The sequence below is a fragment of the Engystomops pustulosus genome, chromosome 4, assembly GCF_040894005.1.
Source record: "Engystomops pustulosus chromosome 4, aEngPut4.maternal, whole genome shotgun sequence".
Taxonomy (NCBI): domain Eukaryota; kingdom Metazoa; phylum Chordata; class Amphibia; order Anura; family Leptodactylidae; genus Engystomops; species Engystomops pustulosus.
Genome location: NC_092414.1, coordinates 169745470 through 169773332, shown reverse-complemented (window position 1 = coordinate 169773332; position 27863 = coordinate 169745470). Strand labels below are relative to the sequence as shown.

Below are 27863 nucleotides of genomic sequence, written 5' to 3'. Positions count from 1 at the left end.
TTACCCGGTCTCTGCGCGATCCCCGATGCGGATTGTCCGATGAGGATGAACTCTGCCGAGATTCGTGCAGATCATGTGCCCGATTTCCTGCATGTGTCGCTTCCCCGATCAGGTCCGCCAGGGTTAACCTTCTTCTTCCCGGAGCATGGCTTGTGACACAAATTTAAATGTTAAATGTCCGAATCCGTCAAATCGTCAGGCGGCCCGACCCCCGATTTGTGTCGCGTGAAAGCCAGCACGATTGCGGCACAAAACGATCGCGTGCGACACAATCCACGGTGACATCCCCGAAAAGTCAGGAAAACTGACGAAAATGAGGCCGTGGGACCCTTAGTAAATAAACTCCTATATGTCCAACTCCTTTTATATCTCCACCTGGATTTTACGTTAAAGAAATTTACCTTCAAAATCAAGCATGGATAGACGAAAGGCACTTATCCACAGATCCTGGCACTGTGACTGTTGTAATCTTATATTTGTTATCCATGGTCTGCTTCCTCAAATTAACTTTTAAAATTGTATTAATGAGTCTGAAAGGCTGCTGTGGCTCTTCCCATAGCCTCTCGTGCTGTAACTTCCCTTCCCCCTCTGCTCCTGCTTGGCACTCCCCTCCCTCAGCCTAATGTAAATTAACAGGAAGTTTGAGCACACAGTGGAAGAAGGAAGTGCACCTTGCTCAGTGCAACAGTCTGTGAATCTGCAGCACCAGGAGGCTCTCCTTCTTAAATCAGATTCATAAATCTGCATCAGAGCGCCCCTTTCTGTGCACAGTGAGTGTCGTGTCACAGCGTGGGCAGTGCTGCCACGACACAATACTGGTGCAAACACTTCATAAATATATGTACAACCAGTTTTCTCATGTATTTATGTGCAGTCTACGCCAGAATTCCGGTGTAGATTGCTTCATAGATGTGGGGCGACTGTGTTACATAAAATCTTTTATTTTATGATGTCAGTCACTTGCTTCAGTATTCAGTTTAGTCCCTTCTAGTGGGTCACTGGTTGAGAATTATAGGGTATGGGGGGCTCATGTCCATCGTCACTGATTCACTGAGAATTAAAGGACGGACCAGTGACATGAAAAATTCAACCCTGAAAAAAGTCCTACTACATGAAGAGCGCATCATTTCTAAGCATCATGAAGCCCTCTGAAAGAGGAGATGCGTATGAACAGAGGGCAGCATTTTTATTTGTGACAAGTGTCTGTCACCTACTACACAGGCTGAGGTGTAACATGTCTTGAGTTATCACATGGCCTCTTGTCTCTTCTTCCTCTTCTCTGTGACAGGAATTTTAGAGCTTTTTCACTCTATCAGCTCCTCATACTCCTCACCCACAAGGCAACATGAACGTATCCAAGTCCAGAGAAAGGTGATAAAGTTTCCGTCAGTTGATTTAACTTTTGCACCCCTCTTAAAATGTCTCTGTGGTCTTGTAAAATATTTGGAATGCTACGAGTCTAGTGAAATTCGATAGGAGTCCATGCCATTAACAGCTTGGACATTTACCTACATCTTCAGTATTCTGAGACTGAAGACTTGGCATCCTCTATGTTTTTATTTGTTGCTAAGATTTTGTGCGGGTTTTAGCCAGACATGCAGAATTACATCAACTAAAATAGATTCATTGTAAATAAAAGCATATAGAAAAACACAGAGGGGAATTTGAGCCTATGAGGTATAATAATCAGAGTATTTTCACTTATTTGTGTGTTATACTTCAAAATGCAAATTGTGATACAGTACATTATGTTAATGTACTTATTAGAATTGTGTCTTCTTTTCAGGTAATTCACAAGCAGGCCAGTACTTTTTTTGTACATTAGTTCTATGACATAATTGTTTATTATATTTCCTTATTTTAATGTTATATGCTGTTCTTTCGACAATTGCAGGTACAATGAGCAAGATTTGTTAAAGGGGTTTTCCCATGAACAGAACTTAGGCACAATCCACTGGATAGGGCCTAACTTGCTGATGATTGGGAATCTCAGTGATGAGACCCCTACAGATCAGGAAATGAGGGGTCTGCTAGGGTCCCAAGTATCTCTGTTGGACCCCTCGTTGCTCTGTCAGACGTATTGAGAAGACAGCCGTGCATGACCGTTCTATCTCTAGAAGCTGATGGAGATTGGTGAACGTGGCGCTTGGCAATTTCCGTCAGCTCCGTAGAGATTAATTGAGCAGAATGGTCATGTGTGGCTGCCTGCTCCATTACTCTCATTGAGCGATGAGGGGTCCGATAGAGGTACGTGGGACTGCATCGGACCACTTGTTTTCGTGATCTGCGGGGTCTCATCACTGAGACCCCCACTGATCAGCAAGTTAGGCCCTAAGCTATGGAAGGGAGCCTAACTTCTGTTTGGAGCCCTTTAACATGGGGTTTGAGTAATTGTGGGTAGACCCAGGCATCATCATACTGTATAATGGCTAGTAATGCCTCAGTATAAAAAAAGTTATTGGTGCCTGCTCCATTTTTAAGACTAAAAAGAAACCTATCAACAGTTTCATATGAGATAGATTGGGACAAATATTTATGCACTGATATATACATTTATACACGGCAGGGATTAGAAATGAGAAATTCCTATTCTTGTCGCTCTACTTTCCCCTCCTTGTACCCCAATATTTCTTATCTGAGCTGCCGATTCATGCTGTGTTCTCTGGAAGATGCAAATTGTTATATAGGTATTATGTATATAATAGTGCACATCCTCCATTCTTTAGTTATAAATCCCTCCCCCAATGGTCCTCCCCAACTTGACAGCTGGATTTGCTGTTTACAATGTGGCAAATTACAGTTTTATGTTTTGTAGATAGTTATACTATGCAGACTTAGGCAGGTGTTACATATATGAGTTTGTTACTTTAAACTCAGTCCGTATACATGCAGGGTTTACCAGACCAAACGTCAAACTAATGAAGTGAAGTGATCCCACAGGTGCACAGAGCAAGCTTATCCTTGAGTTAAAATCCAGTTACCAGTTCTCATAAGTTAAAATAATTATGAAGATTACATGACTGAGACCAGAAACCTTGACAGATAACACCTGCCATCCTCCACATTACCAACATGATATGCTTTCATATGTAGGAGTGTTAATTGAAGTGTTAAAGTGTATTTTGTGGATCGGTATTTTCAGTTGCATTGATGCCGAATATGTTTTACTTTTGTATTGACATTTATATGTGTTCTACAGCAAATGGGTCTAAACCATTAGTTCCCAACCCTTTTGTATTTGGGGACCGGCTGCACCCAAAGAAGTGTGCCCAGCAAATATCCCATTTCTAACCCCAACCCATATAATGGGGCAGATTTATCAAGCTGTCTGAAAGTCAGAATATTCCTAGTTGCCCATGGCAACCAATTACAGCTCAGCTTTCATTTTACCAGTGCTCATGAATATTTTAAAGGGGAACTCTGATTGGTTGCCATGGGCAACTAGGAATATTCTGACTTTCAGACAGTTTGATAAATCTGCCCCAATGTGTCATTTCGTGCTGCTCTGATCTAAAATGCCCCCTATTCTGTATCCCCCATTATAATGCCCCCACCCTTTTCTGTAGTCCTCCCTTTATAGTACTCTCTTTTTATGTAACCATCTCTCATTACTGTAGCCCCCTTTATAATGCCCCTTTTTTTGTAACCCCTTCCCTTTTCTCTATACCTCCTTTGTAGTTCCCCCCTTATATGTAGCCCTGCTCCTTTTTTTGTAGCCCCTTTTTATACAGCATTTACTCGAGTATAAGCTAAGGCACCTAATTTTACCACAAAATAAACTGGGCAACTTATTGACTTGAGTATTAACCTAGGGCGGGAAATGCAGCCGCTACTCATTAAAGAAATGTCCAGCAGCTTCATTAATAAAATGCCCAAAGCGGGGCCCCAAATAGAAATGTCCCCCATGGCAGCCCCCAATAGAAATGTCCCCTGCTCGGCCCCTTAAAAATAAAAAACTGTATACACACCTCCGACGCTCCTCTTCTCCCTGTGGCTTTCCGGGAGATGGCCAGAGGCACTCCTATGTGTACTGTCCATGTGCACACACTATGATGTAATTGGCCACGTCATAGTGTGTGTGCACTGACAGCATGGATAGACGTCTGCCGGGTGCTGTGGGAGCGAAGAAGTTTGAGTTCTTTTGGCCACGTCCCGGGCCCAGATGCTCCATGAAATAAAGAAATACTTCTGTATTGCAGCATATTTAAAAATATTATTCCTATTACACCCTGCATTCAACCAACACTGATTGCAGCTTTCAGCAGTGGGTTTCTGTTGTATAAAACAGCAGTCACCTGCCCTGTATGTGCAGTGCCCAGTTAGGGGTAGCCCCAGTGCTATGCTGGGTCCACCAGGCACCTTCAGGTTGTCACCACATGTTGCTGCTCTCGGAAAGGGATGGTAAGGCGTGGTAGACCGCAATGAGCATTAAGTCCAGAGAGACAAGGTCTGCAGTGAACAGTTTCCTTTTTTATGGATGATTGCTCTGACCTCCTCCCTGACATAAGTGACCTACACTGAGGAAAGGCCCGGGTGAGCTGTCCCTCTCTTTTTCAGAAGGCTGATACCCTGGCCAAAGGCTAGAAACCCAGGGCCACTGAGTATCCCCATCTAAGCTTCTTCTGCTTGTTTAGTCTTCTCCTCCAAGCTCTTTCTCAGGGGCATAATGAGAGACAGGGTCCCATAGCAGACTTCTGCAAGAGGTCCCTCTTCCCCCTCAGAAAATATAGATATTTGTATACTCATATATGTAGTTGCTGACCACATATGGGAAGTACACGGCAGGAATTAGAGATGAGAGATCCTTAGTCCTGTCATTCTGCTGTCCCCTCCTTCTCCCCTCTCATAATATGTATATAATGGTATAGCATGTCAGGTTGGATGTCGGGGCCCCCTGACACTGTGGGCCCCATAGCAGCCGCTATGCTGTTACACCCCTGTCTTTTATAAACTCAGGCGTGATGAATGTTGACAAAAAAAAAATTTAATGTCTTTCAATGATAGGGTCATAATGCACTTTTATGATAATAAAAGTGATTCCTTTTGGCACCTAGAAGACAGTGTTGTTTTCCATTGCGGTCTCTGTGCAATATCATGACATGATGTCACCATGTCTGAAATTGCAGGTTTACATATTACATTATTTCCTTGATCATTTAGATTGGATGAATCACAGTCACCAGACTCTCCAAGGATTATCTGTGTTCAGACAAACCTTGAAAGTCTTTAGCCAGAGTCCTTAAAACATTGTTTGACTCATAGATTCTCAATGTGCACCTGTTTACATGAAGCCTTCGCGAATCCCCAACAGAAGAATCAATTTGTTGTTATTGGCCGGCGTCCAGCTCCCAGACATTCATTTCACGAGTAGATTGGCTTACGACGACAGAAGTGACTGGATTGCTTGTCCTATGCCCTCACATCTATATTGTGTGTAATTGTACAGTCTACAGAAACTTTACTCTGTCCTCACAAATAGTGATTTTCTATTTGGGAATCCTGACACTTACTAGGTCCATTTACTAGCCAGTATTTGGGAAAATCACTCAGCCAATAATTTTGGGAATTGGCAAACCTGATACACAAGGATACAAATGCAGACTTGTCATCAAGATGTCACAATATGCAGAACCATTGGTTTGAACAGAAGGGGGAAGATTGATCATGATGATATCAATGTAGCTGGTGTAGTTCTGCTTATAAAACATGCAAAATTTTGCATGCTCTAGTGGTAGTGCTTTTCCAGCCATGCCCCCTTCACATGCTCACTTGGTTTGGAGATGGCGTGAAGGGAAAAATTACCGCAATTACAACTGTTTTTCAAGTGAAAGTGATTTTTTAATGGCTTCTAAGCTAGTTTTCTTGGGTAGAAACCCTGATAAATATTGGGGGGGGATTTATCATCATTTGTACACTAGTTTTTTGGTGTACAATTCCTGAAATATTTGTGATTCCTGGAGAACAGACAGGGATTGCAACTCTTTCCCTCTTAAGTCAGTCCCTGACTTAGGCTGCATTTACATGAGCTTATGATTTCTCCAGTCCTGTATTTCTGTGTTGCATGAATCTGAATATACGTGGCGATTTTCATACGTATGTGCACTTCTGGTCCAGGGCAGGTGCAAAGGAAGGATTTTTTTAATGGACCCTGTTTTAGCATGTAAATGGGAATAATTTCACATGCTTTAAATGTTTGGATATTAACCATTTTTTTTTTTAAATACATAAATTTTTGCATTTGCATTTTTCAAAAAAATGTATTGCTTACTTCAAAGGGTCACACAAGGTCAAACGTGATGTTTTGGCTGCATTTTGAAACACATTACAACAGCTCAGGAGAGGGGATTTGCCTGATTACAATTCTGTAAAAATTTGCATTTACAAAACACAATGGGGCAGATTTCATCAAGCTGTCTGAAAGTCAGAATATTTCTAGTTGCCCATGGTAACCAATCACAGCTCCCTTTTAAAATATTCATGAGCACTGGTAAAATTAAAGCTGAGCTGTGATTGGTTGCTATGGCAACGAGAAATATTCTGACTTTCAGACAGCTTGATAAACACCACGCGTGACCGCAGCCTCATCAGTCGTCATTTCCCTGGGGTGTGATTAGAGGGCCCAAAAATGCAGGACACAGCCTCAAATCAAAAATTAACAGTAGTGTCCACTCCTCTATATAACCCTTCACTTGGCTTGTGTCCATGTGGATTTGAGACATTTGCAAAAGGATCAAAACAAAGCCAAAATTTGCCCCTGCCAGGATAGGAAAGACTGGACATGTATCACAAGAAAAAAGACATTATCAAAATAGAAATACATGATAAAATAGGACATGCTCTATATTTTTATACGGCTTGCTTACGGTACAGCGGGCATTACGGCCATGTAAATGGATGACCGTAATGCCCATTGGAATGGATGGGGCTGTTTTCATATGTTCGTGTGAATGCAGCCTTAAGGAAACCCAACTTACAGACGAACGCTAGTTACAGACGGACCGCTCTGAATACTGTGATCACTGGTGAAGGTCTCTGGATGCTTTACTTTAGTCCAAGGATTCAATGATTAGCTGTAAGGTGTCTGTAATGAAGTTTTATTGATAATCCTTGTTCCCATGACAGCACAAAATTTTGAAAATCCAGTTGTCACTGGGATAAAAAAAAAGTGTCTCATTGATGAGACCCCTACAGATCACGAGAATGGGGGTTGGATGCGGTCCAAGGTACCTCCGTCAGACCCCTCGTCGCTCCCCGAGATGAGCGGAGCAGACCCCCACGATGAGCAAGTTATATATATAGTATATAGTATAGTATATATATATATATTATCACATATCATTTTGCAATCCATAATAGTATGCTGTACGTATTTACCAATATTACGGACGACTATACTTGCATTACTAGCTTCAACATTTGCAATATGTCTTCTCGATTGCAATAACAAATACAGATTGTCTACTTTTAGAAAGTAATAACATTTAATGCGGGAGAGCTTTTATTTTGTGCACTGTAAAGAGCCATATACTAAATGTATCCTATTTGTCAAGATAATGCCTCTCCATGACAAGCTCTCAGTACTGAATTCTGTTTCTGTATGGGGAAGTGTACGTGCAATGTTAGTATCCAGCATTACATCATCTACTGTTGTCATTTACATTGGCACGTGGCATCTATGGGTTGGCATCCTGTGATCTATTCTGTTTGGTTATGTGATAGGAAGAAAAAATTTCTTGTGTAGGTCAAAGGGCAGCAATTGCTTCGCTCTGCCCTGCTCTCTACACTCTCTACAGTAAATGTGGCCCAATACAAAAAACCCTGAAAAACAGTCATCAGCAATTTAAAGATTGTAAGATTTAAAGTCTTCTTCAAAGTACATTGTTACAGATGAGGTGCTGTCTGCTTTGCTTCTCCTGCTTCATAACATGCTATGTACAAGCTGCTCAGTCCTTCTTGCTCCACAACATAATAGGACTCTATGTACAATCCACTTTGCTATTCCTGCTTTATTACATGCTACAAATGGTATACTATGTGTAAGCAGCTTAGCTCTTCCTGCTTTATAACATGCTTCAAGCTCGGATTCTATGTAGAGTGCTCAGCTTTAGGGATAGGTCGTTTGCGATGGAGCCAGCACAAAACATGTGGAGTCGGCTCCCAGCACTGAGCAGATAACCGACTCTGCCCCTAAATCGGAATCCAGGCCCATTTTTATCTTGGTGAATAAGTGGTAAATTTAATAGGGAGCTGTTCAGGAGCTGGAAGAGCCGGCTATTTTTAGTGAGCTGAACCAAATAATCTAGGGCACTAAGACGTTCCCATCACTTCTCAGCTTCTCCTGCTCTGTAACATACTTTCCCCATATAGGTCCCAATGAACAATCTGCTCAGCAACTCCTGCTCTTTAAAATGCTGCCTGCGGATAGGAAACTTGAACCTGCTCATCTCCTGCTCTATAGCATGCTGTCTGCAAATCATAAACTTATATAATCTGCTCTGTGAAAAGTACACTTGTATAATCTGCTCAGCTCCTCCTGCTCTATAACATGCTGTCTGCAAATCATAAACTTATATAATCTGCTCAGCTCCTCCTGCTCTATAACATGCTGCCTGCAGATAGGGCAAATGTATAATCTGCTCAGTTCTTCTTATTCTATAACATGCTACTTGCAAATAGTACACTTGTATAATCTGCTCCGCTCTTCCTGCTCTATAACATGCTGTCTGCAGATAGGACAATTGTATAATCTGCTCAGCTCCTCCTGTTCTATAACACGCTGCCTGAAGATTACACTGCATTTTCCCTTGGAAAAGGTCCCTTTAAGGGACTTCACAATAGATCAGGTTGCTATAAAATCATGAAAAATATTTCTGAATAACCTCATGTTTAATTACTCAGAGATTTATGGGGTGTATCACAAAAGGAGTGAAAAACTGAAATTCTGGAAAATAGAAAATTGAAGCAGTTAATTTCAATACTAGAAGCCCAGCGTCAGTCCTTACCATGCTGGGCGTAATGCGTGGATAGTCGGTTTTGTTTGGAGTAAATATAACCCCCTGCCTTCGCTTTGTTCCATATTTTCTAGTATATGACAGGGTAAGGAGCTTTTAGAATGTGTTTTCCTTTCTTGGCAGCATGACAAGGAGGTGGGGATTCCTTGTGAGATGCTTTGAAATGTGCCGTCTTTGTACTTGAGTATTAGCCACTGTTATTCCATTCATTTTAATTGCAGAGTACATGTAGGACCATCTATCCCCACACATGTGGGATCATCTAGTGATAGCTGTGCCTGAGATTCCCCTGAGAATAGTGGAGATTCTCATTGTGGGAACATGAGCTATGTATGTAGTGGGAAGTGATACACATGCTTGGAATAAACTTAGCTAAGAGCACTCAAGGGAGATTTGTGGGTTTGGGGCTGGAGTAAATTTACTAGTTATGATATATTATATAAGGGAATAAAGACTTCAATGGTGAGATATTTTTGATAAAATCATCACAATCATCACTGCAATGTTTAACCATTGAAGACAATGGACACCATTGCTACAATCGATGGAATCTGCTGCGGATCCGGCCCATGTATTCCCAGTCCAAGGTAATTTTCTTCCTGAAAGGTTTCTCCAGGAATAAAAGTAAATAATCTCAATACTGTCAAAAGCTCTGCTTCCTGCCACCATATTTTGTGACACACAAATAATCAACCTTTATTACCATTAGTTACTTTCAACCTATGAGAATAAAACTGGTGTATTTTGCATTTTTTGTGCTTTATATAACATATTCATATAACATCCCCAACACCAACCTGGCAAGAATAATGTAGATTACTTTTTATTTTACAACTAACATGATTTATTATTTCCATATTCAGCTTTTTTATAAGGACAAGCTTGGAAGGTATCAATGTAGAAGACTGTGATAAGTAATGCTTCATAATGTGTGAGCCATCCCTGGCAGTTCACATAGTACTCCATCTCTTTTTCTTCTTCTTTTTTCCCTGAAATGTAATAGCTACGTCTAGTGATAACCTGCAATAGACCACCAATAATAATCTTCAGTAAACCTCCATTGGGAACTACCAGTAAACATCCAGTGGAGCCTCCACTAGACCTCCAGTGTAGGAACACTTTTCATTCCTACAGTTTTATCACAACCTATACATCCTATATAAGTTCTCTTTTTCAGTGCAGCATCTCTGCATTATGATGTTAAGAATTGCCATGCTTTCAACTCCTATCCCTTCATTACTACCAATCCCATGATACCTCAGCACAGTATTACATTAACATATAAAGACTGAACCATCTCAGTTAGTTGGAGATGTGTTGTGATCATCCTCTGCATCTTCATTCTTCATACTATACATACTATTCAGTACTATACTAGGCCTGAGCTCCTTATTTCTGTCAGCAGGAGTAGCGATATATTCTGTCCCCCTTGTTGAGAGCCCATGTGTTATTATCCATGCAGTTTTCAACGTACAAAATGGTGCCTGTGATCTGTATTACAAATGTATATGATGGTTGATCTTTTCTTGTTATTGGTTCTCCTACTCAGGATTCAAGTTGAATTTAATGTAATTGAAGTCAATGGAATTGATGACACATCTACCCAAAATCAGATCAGTACAGTATTCACTAAAACACCTAAAAAGGGTATCCTGGAAAAAATGATACTTTAAAATGGTTGCATTTTGCTCATAAATTGTATAAATATAATAACAGCCATGTATGCTTCACTACATGTTAGTCTCACTGCTTTATGTCCAGAAAGTCATGTAATGCATTATATATCGAATGTAGCTCAGACGACCATCTACGAGGTGATGTCGGTGACATTTACTACTTATTGATCAGCTGGATGTAATACTTTATTATGTATCATGGAAGTTTTGCTTTTACTGTTAAAACCAAACTGGAAGATTGACAAAGTTGTACTTTGTTGTCATACAGTTTTTTTGATTTATCTCTCAGAAGTGTATAGAGAGCAGAGCGACCCTCCACGGATTAGATTGGTTTGTTTCTTCAGTTGATGACAACGCAAGTAACTGTTACATATAAGTAGTATTTGTTCTCACATCTTACTGTATGTGTGTGACTCATTTTTTAATTGTGAAGGTGATCACATCCCAAAAACCCACCAAGGTGATAGAACATGACTATATAGGAATGAATGTAAAAGTTGGGCAATGCCAATTATATTGCTTGGTAGACATAGACAACAGATGTGTTGAGGATTGTAGGAAAAATTGTAAAATAAGTGTACTGTGAATCTGAGACAGCGGGGCACATTTACTTACCCGGTCCCTGCATAATCCCTGATCTGGAATGTCCGATGAGGATGAAGTCTGCTGTGATTCAATGCAAGCGTGCGCCAGATATCCTGCATGTGTCGCTTCCCCACTCAGGTCCGCTGGAGTTCATCTTCTTCTTCTCGGTGCATGTAAGTGCTTGGCTTGCGACACAATTTTAAATTTCAAATCCCGCACGTTGTCCGAGTCCGTTGGATCGTGAAGGCCGACCCAATTGCGACACAATCGGATCGTGTGCGACACAATCCCCGACGCGATCCCAGAAAAGTCGGGAAACCCTTAGTAAATAAGCCCCAGTGTCTGTCCTCTAGAAGATGATACATTAGATCCTTATGTTAGTTAGACCTGGTGTATTAAGACTGGCAGGTTGTGTAGAAGTCTTATCCATCAGTGCACACGGCTTTTCTATCTGTTAGTGATTCCGGCACAGCAGTTGCGAGCCACAAGTGAATTCTATGCCATGTCCTAGTCAGTGTATGGATCTTGTGGCTGGACCCTGCTTGAGACTCCTACAATTCAGCCATCTATTCATGCTCTATTTATTTTTTATAGTGTCGCAAGGGCTTAGTAAATTGGTGCACGGCTGTAAGTGTCAGAAATCACTCCACATTCATTAAGGTGAAATAGAAGTTTGTAGACTTGTATTTAAGAGTGAGACACAAACAAGGGCCTTTATTATCATGTTTACGCCAGTTTTTAGTGGTCTTGGGTCCAAAGTTGATGCTTGCAATGCCTGAACCATAATTATAAACTGTCAACACAACAAAAAAAGCAGTTTTTCCGAAAATCACAACTATTGTTTTGGTCGCACAATTTGGGCAGCTGTATAATTCCAACACTTTTCCTGCACTTTCTTGGTCCCTGCCACTTTTCTTGATGCAATTTTTGGTGCACAATTAGAACAGCTAAAATATGGGCTACCAAATTCTATAACGCCTTCATAAATGTGCAAAAAAATAACATGGACCCTGCTACAATATTAATGAATGTCCCTCAAATCGATCCAAAAGAAGTCCTGGAGAAACTAGATGAGCAGGAAAAGTGTTCGGATGCATAAGTTGCCCTAAAATCGAGCGACAAAAACAAAAAATGCAGGTGTGTTGGAAGAGAAGCTAATTTGAGGTGTCAAAACATAATGAATAAGGAGCAAAAAAATCCTATAAGAAATGATCCCCATTGTTTCAACTTTCACTTCATATGTTTCTGAAAGACATTAACACTTTTTCCACATGAGAGCTGAGATTAGTCTCCTTGGTTATATGTGTGGGAACTGGAGCAATTTTTGCTGCCTGAACAGAACTCTTGACAGATCGGTGATACAGAACTTTGTAAGATCTTAGAGGTTACATGATCCTCATCAGCTGTGTATACTTCTCTCAATGGATTAGATGCTACTTGTCTAAGCCGAAGATCACTACCCCGCATCTCAAAATAGAATCTTCTGTGTTTATTCTCTTTTCTGGACCCCAGGGGTCCAGGGAAATAGTTATCCCTTATTTCAGGGGGAAAATATAATTTTATGAATCTTTAAATGACAAAAAATGGTTAAAAGTGCGGTCTGCTTGTTCATGAATCCCCCCGTAATTGCTTTTTCAAGTTAGTCATTGACGGAAGTCCAGTCATCTCAAATTTTCCTCATGTAAGGTTAAGCACATTCTCTTCGCTTGAAGTTTCCAGTTTCTTATTAAAGTCCTATTCTCTGGATTAACAAGACTGCAGATTGCTGTCCATTAATGGCTATTCCTGCCTTTCACATGACGAGCACACAGTCATACGTAATGTCAAGAGTGGTTGTCATAACACCACCTTCGTCATCGATCATTACTTTGATGATTGTAGGTAAAAAAAAAAATCTTTCTCATCGGAGGCAACTGATGGGAAGTTCCAAGTATCAATTGAGCAGCAAAGGAAACTGATTTAACTTATGCTTTATTAACAATTATTACCTGTAGCAACTGGTAATGTGATGAAGAATCATTGCAATGACACCAAAAAAAAGTTTTTAACAAATACATCAACTTTACAAAGTTTTTTTTCCATGCCAGAAAAATTGTGCTCAAATAATTGTGTGAAGAAACCCCACACTACAAGTTGTCTCCTTAACTAGAGTAGGGTCATGATAGGAATGCCAATAATATTCTTAGTCGTTCCAATTATCAAACATCTTAAAGATGTTTTTCCATTTCCGCAAGTAATTTTTTATTATTTGATTAATGAAAAGTTATGCCTCACAGTTTTCTAGATCTCTGCTTGCTGTCTCTCTATAGCAGGGGTAGGGAACTTATGGATCGGGAGCCAGATATGGCTCTTTTGTTGGCTGCATCTGGCTCTCAGATCTTTAATCAATAGTGATGGCTGCTGTGTGTCTTAGACTGATCACTGGACACGGGCAGCGATGTTACCGTGTCTAAGCCTGGGTCAAAGAGAAGAGTGTGGGAGCGATGAGGAGCTGGCTGTAGGGAGCGCAGGTAGGTGACTACCTATCTTCTGGGAAGCATGTACCTTGGCTACCTATATACTGGGGTCATTTGCTGTGGCTAGCTATCTACTTGGGGGCATGTGCATATTGTAGGGCTCTTATGGAATAAAATGTTAAAATATGTGGCGTTCATGGCTCTCTCAGCCAAAAAGGTTCCTGACCCCTATAGGAAGCATCTATGTTTACTTCCAGTGGATAGAAATCTTACCATGGTCACACAGGTGCACAGCTTGTTATGACACAGGACTTTGATTACTCTCTATGATACTAATGAGCCGTGCACCTGTGTGACCATGGTCAGATTTCTATCCACTGGAAGTAAACAGAAGATTTTGTATAAAATGACAGCAAGAAGAGATACTGAGAACCGTGAGGAATTGACACAGAAAGTGTATTGGAAAATTGCATAATTTTTCATCATACAAAAAATAACATTAATTTGCTGAAGGTGGAATACACCTTTAAGAGAACCTGACATCATCCTCTATGCTTCATAGATTTACATTCTTGAATGAAAAGTATAACATACCATAGCAGAGGCATTATGTGGATTAGTATCAGGAAATACTGTATACAATGGTCTCTTATCCAGTAATGCTGCTTGATCACTGCCATTAACAAAGGTTATTGGCCCCCATTTATTAATGCGTTTTCTCTCCGACTTTGCACTGAAAAGAATGGGCAAACTGCTTGAACATGAATTAAAAAAGTGTCTGCAACAGTTTTGTGTCGCGGCTGCACCGTTTCTGACAAGACAGAAAAAATGCCGTGTCGTGTTAGTTAGATTTTGCGCTACAATTCCGTACGATATATGTCACGCTTGTGCAGCATGAATGAAGTGCTCCAAAAAAATCCATTCTTCCCGAGCAGGGGAGGGGGCACCCGATTAATGAATAATAAATAACATGCACCAGTTTTGATGAATCTAGCGCCCCCTGCACACCCCACAGGCAAACCGCACATAGTACAGACTGCACTAGTTTTGATAGATTGAGACTGAAACATGTGGTATAGCCCATTGTATAATACAGAATGCCATCCTAATACCAGTGCTATTTCTGATGCTACTAATAAAGGAATGTAAAGCTATGAAGAATAGATATTCGGGATTCTTGTACAGTGGCTTCATAAACTGCAGCTAAAATACAGAATTTACTTTGCTATTTTTTAAGTCTACTTCTGGTTTTGCCTTCATATTGACTTTTTCTATAAAATGTCATAGTCTACATTCCTGCACTTTTAGGAATTTAGGCTTGAAAGGGTCACAACAGCATTTACAACTTCATGCAGTCTATAGCATGTAGTTACAACGTGCCAATTTGTAACTACATAATGTCAACTTTGAGTGCAGCCACCTATCTCTGAATGGTACAGCAATTGAATGAATACAGGTATTGGTCCTGGAGATCTGTGTAATCATATCATTGTGTGTGTTGTTAGTAGCATCAGGACTGTGAAAAATTCATTTACATTCCAGGATTGTAGCAGAACTTGAAACTGAGATAGATTCCATAAATGGCTGTACTATTTGATCCCAGACCCTCCCAGACCCTCCCCTCTGCTGTAATATCTAACCAGAAGCCTGCTATAGCTCTTACTCACAGCAGAAGAGAGGGGCTGTGCTGTGTTTAGTGGACTTGACATACAGTGGACTTGATTTGTAGAGATTTTCACAAAGTACATCAGGTATAACTACAATACTATGATATAAATGCATCTTTCATAGTCCTGCCGCTTCTAAATTCACTCACACACAAAGGGAGATTTATCATTGCTTCTATGGTAGTGTTATGGTAAAGAAGCAGGGAAATAATAGCAAATTCTCAGACAGTGCAATTAAAATAGGAAATACGCCACTTCTACGCCAAAGCCTCTTTTTAACCTGGCGCAACAAGGGTGGGCATGGCCACAGGAGCACCTGCATATGATAAATCTCCCCCACAATGGGGTTAGGTGAATCCCCAGGACCGCTACCTAACTTTGGCGGTAGCTGTCAGTAGTCAAAACATATATACCGGATATAAACCACAAGAACTTCCTACAACTTCTTTACTCTCTTTTATTGAAAATAGGGAAGAGATAGATTGCAGTAGCAGCACTACAGAATTTTAATACACAGAGTTGAACTGGAAAAGTATAAACTAGAATAGACACTGTAACAGTTACATTCTATTTTTACTTAGTAAGGTAATATGATAATAATTATATGATTTGTTTGCTGGGGATTTTCTTTCATTGTTGTGTTAGGTTCAATACAAAACTCGCATTACACAAAGTAAGTCCCACAGTGATAGCCTCATATTATAGCAATGCCAAGAATGTCGGCTTCATAGAACTCTCATAGCATCAGTCTCATAGAAGTTCCAAAAACATTGTAACACTGCCAGATGCATTGTAATGCCTTCAGTGCCTGCCTCTTAGGAGGCACAATGAACTGGGTTTACTCCAGTGTACTTGTGATATAACAAAACAACTGCATTTTGTAGCATTTTTAGTGGAATTTAAAGTGAATGGCAGTTTTAACTGGTAACAATAGCCTATCCTATGCTGATTTTAAAATGCCTTATTATTTCAGTGCATTATAGAACTTCATTTCATATTACCTGGTTCCCTGGTAGTAGCATGTGATGAGCCAGGAAGGGGGGGGGGGGGGTTAAAACCTGTGTGTGCCTGTGTCTCAGTCTCTTCATGTATTCTTCCTTTCCACCATAACCTCCCTCCTCTGCCTCATCAATGTACGGGAAGTGGGAAAGGAGAGGTGACTGAGACACAGGCACCCAGCTACTGTAGCTATCCTGACCCCCCAGGACTCACCTCACACTGCAGTGAGCCAGGTAATGTGAAATAAAGTTTTATAAAGTACTAAAATAATTCAGAATGCTGACAAAATAATTTTTTAAATCAGCATAGCATAGTCTGTTAGAACCTGTCACAATTTAAAAATTACATTAATGGTGACAGTTTGAAGACAATGTAATATATCTTACAAGAATGTTCTAATGGTAAATACAAGGTTAAAGTCTGCACGTAAAAGGTTTAAAGGCTGGAATGCTCTCTACTCTGAGCTTAGGTTTTTTACTTGGCCTTAATCCAAAGTGACTTACCTGACAAATTTTATCATGATGTGTTCTTGACCCAGCACACTCACATTGCTGTACACTCACATTGAGAATATCCTATTTAAAGAGTAACTCCAAAATTATGATGATTTTACCAAATTCTCATATATGATTTCTCCTTTAAAAACAAAAAGAATGAAAAAGAATGAATGTGCTGCTCACCATTTTCTTACCAAAGTTATGGCCTTTTCTGTTCTCAAATGTTTAACAAAAAATTTTCTAACATCTTCCTGTATCTGCCCTAAAGCTGAGTCCAATTTACTCTGCCCACAGATCCCATTAAACCTTCAAGTAACTCTACTGAACACTCCCTGTACATACAGAATGTATATAAGAACTAGTCTGGCATCTTTCATCACATGAGGGAGCATGAAACATGTAATAAGTAGTAGAAATCAGAAGTAAAACAGTCACATAAAGGTATACTCTGTCCTGTGTTTAGAGTTAATAGCTTCTCTGCACTGTGCAGAAAGTGCTGAATACAAGGCGGGGGAGTGAGTGCAACATGAGCTCAAGAAAGAGACAGAGAAGGTACTATTGAATCACAGACTGGACTGACGGGAGACAGGGGACATCAAAACTGTGTAAGAGACATCTGTTCCACAGCACTGATCAGACTCAACTCTGTTACACATACAGAAAGCACAGCCACATGACCTCCCCCTCCTTCCTCCTATATGAGCAGGGAGCAGCAACCCCTTCCCACTTCAGTCTGCATCTTGTTGACATATGTACTGTTCATAAGAGAGACCAGCAAAGCCAGGAGAGGACCTAGTGCAAGAGGCAGGCTAAACTGAAGAGGATAGCAAATAAACTACTACATTTAGGTGATCAGGATAATTGGCAAAGTTTTTCTACATCCTAAGAGCTATTGATTTGTGAGAATAAAACTTTACAGTTGTGCTTTTTAAGTTTGTTGTGTTGTGCCCCAGTCTTTATAATTGGCAACATTACAAAGAGGTTACAACTTCTCAGTAGTTCTTATGTTCCACTTGTGTACCGGAATTGAAATGTTCACCACATCCAGCGTGGTGTAGATTTCAGCTTCTCCTGCACAGGTTATAGTAAATTTGGCTGGCCCTGCATGACGGACATGTCTAAAAAGGGCCAAAAAGTGGCAAATTCCACGGTGTACATCATGGTGTTAAACACAGCGCTTTACAGTAACCCTACTGTCATAAAAAATACTTAAAAAATATATGTCCTTACTGTTATTTTAACCACATGGCTAAAACAGTGGGGGGCAGTGCACCAGCTTTTTGGCGACCACATTTTTTTTGCTACCGCGCCACGTGCCCATATTTATTATATGTTGGTGCCACAATTTGGCTTCTTTTCTGACACTCATGCCTTTTTTGTCTGTTTCTCATTTTGGGCACAGCTCTTTAATTCTGACACTTTTCCTGCTCTTCTAGTTTCCTAGCACTTTTTTTGTCACAATATTAGACCAAAAAGCCAGGTTTACCAACTTCTAAACAAAATTAGACCAATGTGGTTCGACCTTTTCGATGCTCATATGTTCCTCTTATGATGCACCAAATTCAAAGACTGCGCACCACACAATACAATAAAAGTGCAAACACCATTAAAATAGGGTACCAAAAATATCACCTAGCGTCAAAATAATAAATGCCCCCCCTCCCAGTATGTCAATAAGCTTTTTTTCTACTCCTTGGGGCACATTTATCACAAATGTCTAAAACTTGACAGACTTCTACTACATCAGATTTGTGAGAGTGTGAGATGCTGGACGATTCGGGTCTTCCGGCGATTCACTAAGGTCGTGCGCCCAAGGTCCGCCGGAGTTCACCAACCTATTCCTGGTGCATGTGAGTGATTTATTTTGTGACACAATTAGTTTTTTTAAATTCCGCGTTTTTTCCGAATCCGTCGGGTTTTCCGACGACCATGCCCCCCCATTTATGTGGCGTGAAAGCCGGCGCGATTGCCCTGAAATCCAATCGCGTGCTCCAAAATCCCGGCGGAATTCGGCACAAAACGGAATAAAGTCGGGAAAGTGCAGCTGTGGAGCCCTTAGTAAATGAGCCCCAATGTGTTGATTTTAATTATTTTTCCCGAGAAGCCCCCTTTTCCGAGGTCACAAACCTTTTTCTGTAGGTTCATGATAATATATAATAATGTTCATAATAACAATCTTATACATTTCATCAGAGTAATAACTGGGGCCACCCATTGGTTGGATGTCTTGTACATGACCATCTATGTTATGTAAATAATATTTTTAGTGGAGTAATCTGCTAAGATTATTAAAAACCTGAAGAGTTAAACTGGCAGCCTGCTCTAGTAGGCACCTGCATGCACTGAATGTAAAGTGAATATTGAATATGAAATTGATTACTAGAAGTCACTGAAAAAAAACATAAGGCATTACGAAGAAAAGCCACAAGTCCCAGAAGGTAAATGTAATGTGTTTATTTTCTTCTTGTAACAGAACTCATGCGAGAGAGATGTAACCCTGAATATCCTGAGTGTATTAAGTGAATTGCTGTCTGCTGGTAAGTGACCGCGCCACATTAGTATTTTACTGCAGCTGATGTTCTTCCAAATGATAGGGCTGTAAAAACGCATTACTTGCAATATGAAGCAGCAAGACTGACTATACTAAAGGTAATGATTCCAATAGATTGTGCTTTCTTTTACCCTAAACAAAAATAGCTTCTCTTAGAGTCTGAACCGAGCTCACACAGTTCTCTTAGAGAGAGTTCTTAACCTTTTATTGACCACATTTCGAGCATTGAATGTGATGGCAATGCTGTGAAGGGAGTTTATTTTCTTGGACATTAATCCATCTAAGTTTACAATCAGGCCTCATGCACACAAGCATATATTTTATACTGTGTGCTATACATTGGTGATCATTTATTATTTCAGGTCCTCCAGTTTCCTCCCACACTCCAAAACATACTGGTAGGTTGATTAGTTTGTGAGCCCCATTGGGGACAGGGACTATATAAATAAAGGAATTATTATTATTATTATTTGTGTTGCAAGGTCTTTTTTTTTGGTGCCTGAACTGGTAGCAGTTTTCCACCAAATGGAAAACTGGCAGAATTTTTTTTCTCTTGCCAAGCCTCTTGCACCTTATTTATGAAGTGTCGGTGCCACAATATTGTTGCTTTTTCCGACACTCACAAATTGTTCTTTTTTTGGGAGCAAAATTGAGGTGTCCCTTGTGAATCGAACACTTTTTGGGGTCTTCTATTTTTCCAACTCATTTTGTGGCACAATTTATGGCACTCATGGGTAGTGAGTTCTAAAAATTTTTTAGTTTGTGCGCCAAATCATTAATCGTAGAAGGGGAATAAAGAGGGAAATAATGACAATTCCTGGTGCTGCACCAGAAATTAGGACTATTTCAGTTTCTGGTGTACAGTCCCTGATAAATGTTCCCCAATTACATAATTAGCAACTTCATTGATGTATCCTTTTATGACTTTTAAAAGTGGTTACTGAAAAAAAGCGGACATGTTTTACTTGGCACAGGATGATTCTGTAAAAAGGTAAAAGAAAAAAAAAGATGATGATGTAACAACACCATTGGCGTGATTACATCACAACCCTATGACAGCAGAACCGCTGTGACATCATAGAAGTTACATCATAATGACTCAGTTTATTAAGGATAAATCTACTTTTTGTAATTTTTTTCAGGAACCCACCGTAGGATTCACTATATGATATCCAAGGGTGGCAGTGAGGCCCTTCTTCAAACCCTGGTAAATTTGGCAAGATCAGATTCCCTTGACTATGGTCTCTTATTACCCCTCCTCCGTCTGATGGTCAAGGTTGGCCAGAAAGGTATTGTATCAGTGGGATTCCTTATATTCATATTTTACCCCTCAATGCTTAATGATGTGATAAATAAAACCACTTATGAGACAAATGTTTTTGGTCCAATTGTTTGAAGATCTGAATATACACAGAATAACGACCAAATTTCACACCCAATGCCTAAAATGCCTCTCAAATGCAACATTAGAAGCAGCTACATGAATGTGATTATTCACTATACATTCATACAGCACATTGTGCATGAAATTCATAGAAAAAGTAAAGTTAAAGGCATTTACCATATACCTGGGGCAACGTGGGGTAAAATAGGACGCATACTTAGGCCGCAATCATGCACACGTTCTGGGCTGCAAGCAACCAACTGTGCACAAGCATCTAGTTGTGGCCTCTCTTATTTCTGTCGGTGAGTGCAGCTCATCCCACCTATGTCCATAGGTAAAAACCGGCTGTGCCACAAATCCTAGCTGGTATAGGTCCTGCTCTAAAATTTGCAGCACTGCAGCAGGTGCATATATGTTTGTGTGTATGAGCCTTCTCATAATTCCTACATCACTCTGGGGCTTCCAGTTTTTGGTCTGTACCCAGCCAGAAGATCTAGGGTTTCCCAAGACCCACTTCAGCAAATGATTGTACTCCTTGGACCACCGGTAGCAATTCCATTTTCTTGGGGACTTCTTTTCCTGTGTTGTCCCTTGGTCTAAGGTGGTCACTCGTTGCCTAAACCTGGTCCAGTGACTCCCTAGAAGTTCTGGTAGGGCACAGACCCAGTGATGCAGGTCCCTGCGCAGCATGGTTAGGATGAAGGGGCCCATCAGGAATATTGTCCAGGGGTGCACAGGACTCTCGCTAAGCCACTGTGGTAACATCTGAATTTTTTTGTTGCAAACCGCGATAGATTTGTGTCATTAATAAATTGTATGTGTTAATTTTTCGGTTGTATTTTAGATGAAAACTTTGGAGAAAAAGCACAGAAGCTGGAAGCCACTGATGTGACCCTCAGTTTAATAAGAAGAAATCTGACAAAATCAGACAACGTTACCCCATGTCTTTACGCTGTTCAAATATACGCTTCCAATGGTAATTATATATGAGCTTTCATAATACATACAATGTAGTAGATGCTCCTACTGCCAGTATAATTCTGTCAGTATTAGAAGTGGTTATTATTTCACAATTATATTACTTCTCACACCATGCACTTCTAAATCTATCAAATCTATCATCAAATTTCCACTTTATCAGCGACTAACACTGCAGCGTAAATTCAAATATATGTATATATATATGGAGATGACGAAGAAGAGCCAGGGAGGGGGCGTGTAATAGCCATGGCCCCGGAGCCCAGAGGGGCTCTGGTGATGCCCCCCGAAGCACTGATGCTTTGTTTGAATAAAGTTAAAGGACATCTACCCTCAGTTTTAGTTCCTGTGTAACAATGGTCCTCTGGACTTCTTTTATTGTAACTCTATATGCCACCATTGCGGCAATATAGGGTTATAAAAATTATGCTAATTAGTCTGGGCGCTCTGCATACATCACTGGAGTGACTAAGAGTGCCTGGTCCCAAATTCATTCACCACACCTGTTGCCCTGGTAGTGCCGTTCGGCTCCACTTATCATTTGTACCAGGACTTATATTGGAATGGAGAGTGAATAAATTAAAATATGAGGCGCTCTGACAGCACCGGAGTGGCCCAGGCTAATTAGCAATCACGGCTTATAGATTTATAATAAAAGAAGTCCTGAGGAACATTGTAATTCTTACTAGGACACATCTGCCATCAGTAAAACTGATGTCCTTTAAAGATGTCCTTTAAAGTTAATTTTATAAGTAATCTAAAGGAGCAGAGTTCTTAATAAACATACATTTCTATTCACGCTGCTCGGATCTATCCTGCAGCACTAGTAGTTAAAAAAGTGGAAATCTGAAAGTAGATTTCCTTTAAATGGAACCTGCCTGGTAGCAGCTTATGTTATTTTATTTAAGAATGTCAAAGCTTCCATGATAATATAAGTTAATATGAAATAGGTATACAGATTACAGGAAAGGACAAGGACATAAATCATCAAAAATATTGTAAAAATCGTTTAACAATTATACCTAGTCATATCTTTAGGATAGAGAAAAACCATATGTTCTTCCTTTCATATATAGGTGGTATTGATGAGTTGAGTCTTTCATTGCAGAGTAAATGGGACACACTGGACATGCAGTTAGAAACACACTTTACACTTCGGTAGACTCAGAAAAGTTTGGGTTGAGTCGAGTTGGGCCTTACGTGATCTTGTAATTCTGTTCAGGTCTAGGTCTGCTGAGCCGAACCTGAACTCAGTCCCCAACCACACACCAGAAACAGTAGTAACACCAGCAGCGATCATTGGTATTAACTGTTTAGATGCTACTGGCAAAGTCTCTGGCGGCATTAAGTATGTTTTGGTGGTACGTGCTGCCATTTTGGGGAGGATAGGTGCTTCTCATGATGTCATTGAGGAATGCCACTACACCCCAAAATGGGCAGTATCACCAGCGTGCATGGGGCGGATAAGTCTAAATGGTGACGACCATGCACACCGTTAGCCAGCACTGAGTTGAGCCGTACCCTATCCCTGACCTGAATTTCTAACGAAGGTGCGGACCCGAACTTTTCTTTTCTGGTCCGCTCAGTGCTATTCACAACCAATCCACTACACTACATATGCCTAGATACCATTTAGTTCTGCAATAAAACAGACAGTTTAAAGAACCTGGACACATTTATCAGCAGCAGCCCTAAAATATTAGACGTAATAGTAAACTTTATTAATCATGTCAATAACTTTACTAAAGTTACATAATGATGGATCTTATAAACTGGCTTCAGGAACGTGTTGAATGATCTTAAGAGCCAAACGCTGGCAGATGAGGCCAGAGGAAACATTTCAAGAATGACCAATGATGTTTGTCAGCTGTTTGTGTCACACTGTCTGGCCTACGATGATGTCTTCAGCCATATGTGTGTCACCTAAAGGAAGGCCAAGCTGAGCCTAAGTTCCCTAATTAATTGTTTGCAGCCATTTGCTTTGGTTAAAATAAGACATTACTTCACTCACATGTTACAATTGGCAGAGTAGCTTGGCTGACACCTGACAGGGTGGAGGTGTGGATGAGATATATCAGTGTCTACGTCTTCATGTAGGGTGACGTTTTGTGAGCAGAAAATAAGGACTTTAAAATTTCTTCCAGGAGTAACGATAACAATATTACAAACTACAGAATGCCCAGTCTATAGTCCTAAAGAGAAATTGTCACCAGATTTTACCCCACTAAACTACTAGCCCCCTCAGGTAGGGAAAGGATCGTTTATCTATAAAAAATCGGCCTCAAATCAGGCAAATATGACTTGTGAGCTACAGAAACAGAGATACACACAGCTAAAGACATAATGATCCAGTTCCTGCCTATTTTTTACTGCCTGTATGTCCAGTTCTGTAGTTCTCAGAATTATAAGATGGGAACTGAAAGATAAGATTCTTATCTTTAATATGACAAAAAAGCATGCATCTAAGTTCTATAGAACCAAAGACAGGGGCTTTTGATACTCCCTCTGTAACCACTAAACTGGACTCAACTTACATGAAAATAGGATGAGAAGAGTCATATTTTTCTGACTTTGAGGAAGGTTTTTTTAAACCTGAGGTGGAACTAGTAGTTTACAGTAGTGGTCCAGAAGGGCTCAGTTTACACCCATTGAAGCACATGTGCTACATTTAAATAAAAATAAAAGTTAATTTTAAAAGTAAAGTGTAACAGGAACACACCAAAAACTGCTGAGAGCTACCCAGCAGCATGAATGGTTAATACATTTAGAATAAGACAGTAGATTAACCTCTAAATTCATACAACCCCTTTAAGTGCAATCCCAACAAATATGAGGCTGATGGTAACTTTCTAAAAATAAGTATCTTGTGCAGGGAGTGAATCTCCCTATGGAAAACAGATGCACACTTGACCAAACTAAGTATGTGTATGGCACTTTCAGCCATTATGGCAGTAAGAATTTTTTCTCAAAGACATTAAAGGGGTATTCCCATCTGGGAATTCACATTTAATTGACTTAATTTGACATTTGTAAACATTTCTTCAGTTGGATGTTATGTAAGGAAATGTTCCTGTGTGAAGATAATTTCTCATAAATGTAGTCATATTGCCTGAGATAGCTTCCTCAGTTACGACCACCTCACATTTTGGCAGCAGTGGCCAGACATGTGCTATTGAGTCCTGCCTGACCACTTGGCTTCAGCGTTCATTACCACAGGACAGTTAAAGGATATGCAGTAACTCCTCGGACATTTCATATACAAAAACATTTTGTTTCTTTTTGCAATCCCTCCAGCAGAGGTGGCCGTATCCAAGGACACAGTTTTGTTTCTAAGGGAACATATCACTACATTTATGAGAAATTATCTTCACACAGGAACATTTTTTTTTAACAACATCTAATTGAAGAAATGTTTATATAACCCAGATGAATGAAATTGAATGTTAGTCCCCAGATGGGAAAACCCCTTTAATAAGTAATTATTGTATTGTAGCAAGTGAAATACTCTATTTCAGGCTGGATTTATATCACATTTTTCTCCTCCGTTCTAAGGATTCCCGACATAGCCTTACAAGATCCCAATGTATACTAATACAATGATACATCGCCCGGTTTCTCCACTCCCTCCTGAACGTGGGAGGAGTGAAGATCAGCAGCAGCCAGTAATATGACAGATATGGGTCAGGTGGAGGCATAAAGGCTTTCTCTGTCCGCCGGTATATGCCTATGTATCTATGTATAGGTTCTGCTTATATGTTGGAAGCTTTATATATGTATATACTGAGTGTATCGAAAAAAATGTGATGTGAATGTAACCTAACATATACAATTGTACAGCAAGGTAGAGAGTTGTCACCGCATAAAGCATACAGTGTATCAGTATATAAGATTTGTGACAATACTACTATGAATAACTAAACAGAAGCAGAATTAGAAATGTAAATGTAAATTGATGCATTTAGTAAGGATTTGTTAAACCTTTTTTTTTTTGCCGGCTCAATGTACGGTCTCTACAGGTACAAAATGATAACAATACAATAGACTTAAATTATAATAATGAGCTCCTCAGAAAAGGATCTGCATCACAACAATTGCTGGAGTCTGTGGCATTATTCAAATTCTAACCAATTGTTTTGTTCTTTATGCAAACTTGTAACGTGGCGTCCTGGTGAATATGTTTCCTGTACTTAAGATCCAATTATGTATTATAATACCTATATATTACTATATAACTATGTATATAACTAAGTCCCGCTCAGTTATAAAGCAGTTTATAGGTTTTGATTTTTTTAGTTGCTCCATTGAGCTGCACCCCCTTCCCCCACATATGAGGTGCCTTTCAGCAAGGGCAGTACCATTAGTCAGCTGACACCAGCTCTGTGCCTGCCCTTGAAAGCTTGATATTCTGAGATCACATCTGACATTTCCACATAATGTCTCTAGCAGCTGTGAACATGTAGCAATGGCCCTGGGCAGGTCAAAATTGACCCCTGCCGGCTTTGATCTTTTCAAAATGGCAGTGACTACTACTGCACTTCATAAATCACAAACTCACATCTATAAAATGTCAATGTATGTATTAGAAGCTGTACAGCTATTTATAAGGAACCTGTTACACTACAGATAGTGTCTCATTTGTAAGTGATGCTTTAAAAAAAGCTGTCAATCGGTAACCAGGACCACCCACTGGACACCTAAGGCCAATGAGCAGAAGTGAATCAATGACATGTTGGAATGGAATAAGCATAATTCATACATAAATGTCTTTAAAATATAAGCTAATATTTAATTAGTTGTTATTTAAAATGTTGCTTCCCTTTGCAAAAAGATGCTGTTGACATACACTGTAATGAAGAATTAAAATGCTAGTGGCTTCTTAATCAGTTCGTTGATTTTCTTCATGTGGAGGAGACACAGGACTGAAGATGGCCCTTGGTCACATGTCCACATCACATGTTCTGCCTGGGCAGGTCATGTGATCAGCACTATGTTTGGCTGTAGTCGGTTGGTTGCAGTGCATTCAGTATGGCCAGGTGATGTGCCATGATGGCAGTTACACATTATTACTATGGTAACAGAGCAGGACAGTCTGTTACATCATCACTGGGAGCAAAACATAAGAGGGAGAAGGAGTTACTGAGAACTAAAGGATCATGGGACTTGTAGTTTCCAATGGAGGCCATCTTGGTGCTAACTCCATCTACTCTAGAAAGCCCATAACATTTTGAGAATCAGACATTCGTATTCCCAGAATGCACCTTTAAACCTTTCCCAGAGATAGGGACGCTCAGCTGCTTCTGCTCCATAACTCTCTTAACGCATAACGTTCTTCACTAGCAATGAAGCAACTTCGGACAGAAGTTTGGGTTTAACACACTTCCTCAACCCCAAACGGTAACACCTGTCATCTGTTCTGGCTCCGATCGTGAATGTTAACTCTTTAATTGCTGCAGGCTGGACTAACGACCCTAGGCAAAATGGCGCTCGTGCCCCCGGCCCTTAAATGATGCCACAATTTAAAGGGTTAACAATCACAATCAGTGCCATTAGGAAATCAGTGAAAAAGTGCTAAAATAGATCAATGACACAGAAAGATGAGATATTATTAGTTATTTTTATTATTAAAATGCTTTAATTTTCATGGAGAAGGCACTAAATTAGTCAAGTTTAGACCATGTATTTTTAGCTTCACCTGATCTTTCTAGGAAAAGGAGATTGTCACAGAACATCCTGTGCCCTAATAATCAACCAAACTAGAGAAAGTTGATGTTTTTTTTAGTCAAATGTTAGCAGACAAGCTCACTCGAGATGCATCTGTGATGAATGTATTTTCACAACAAGCGCTCCGCACATATAAATCCTGTCTTCTTTTGATTAGCGTTGAAAAATTTTTTACTATGAGAAAAAAAGAGAAAGATTTATGGACATTTCTCGTTCTCTGATATGTGTTACCTCAGGGAATGCAATGTACCTTTTGTCAGCGAGAGCTAACTTTCTAGACAAAGGTCAGACTTTGTAAATATCAGCAGATTTTGATACATTTTCATTTTTATGTATTT

At 40.0% G+C, this 27863-nt stretch overlaps 1 protein-coding gene across 2 annotated transcripts in view; it reads left to right on the top strand.

Annotated features, from left to right (window-relative positions):
- The window catches only part of AGBL1 (AGBL carboxypeptidase 1), a 404673-nt gene that overhangs the window by 5319 nt on the left and 371491 nt on the right, over positions 1–27863 (top strand). Inside the window, exons 2-4 of one of the 2 annotated variants that reach the window (XM_072148534.1) lie at positions 19365–19428; positions 20585–20731; positions 21671–21802. In XM_072148534.1, the coding sequence (XP_072004635.1) occupies positions 19365–19428; positions 20585–20731; positions 21671–21802 (343 nt within the window). The remainder of the gene's footprint in view (positions 1–19364; positions 19429–20584; positions 20732–21670; positions 21803–27863) is intronic. The other variant, XM_072148535.1, reaches the window with a different exon arrangement.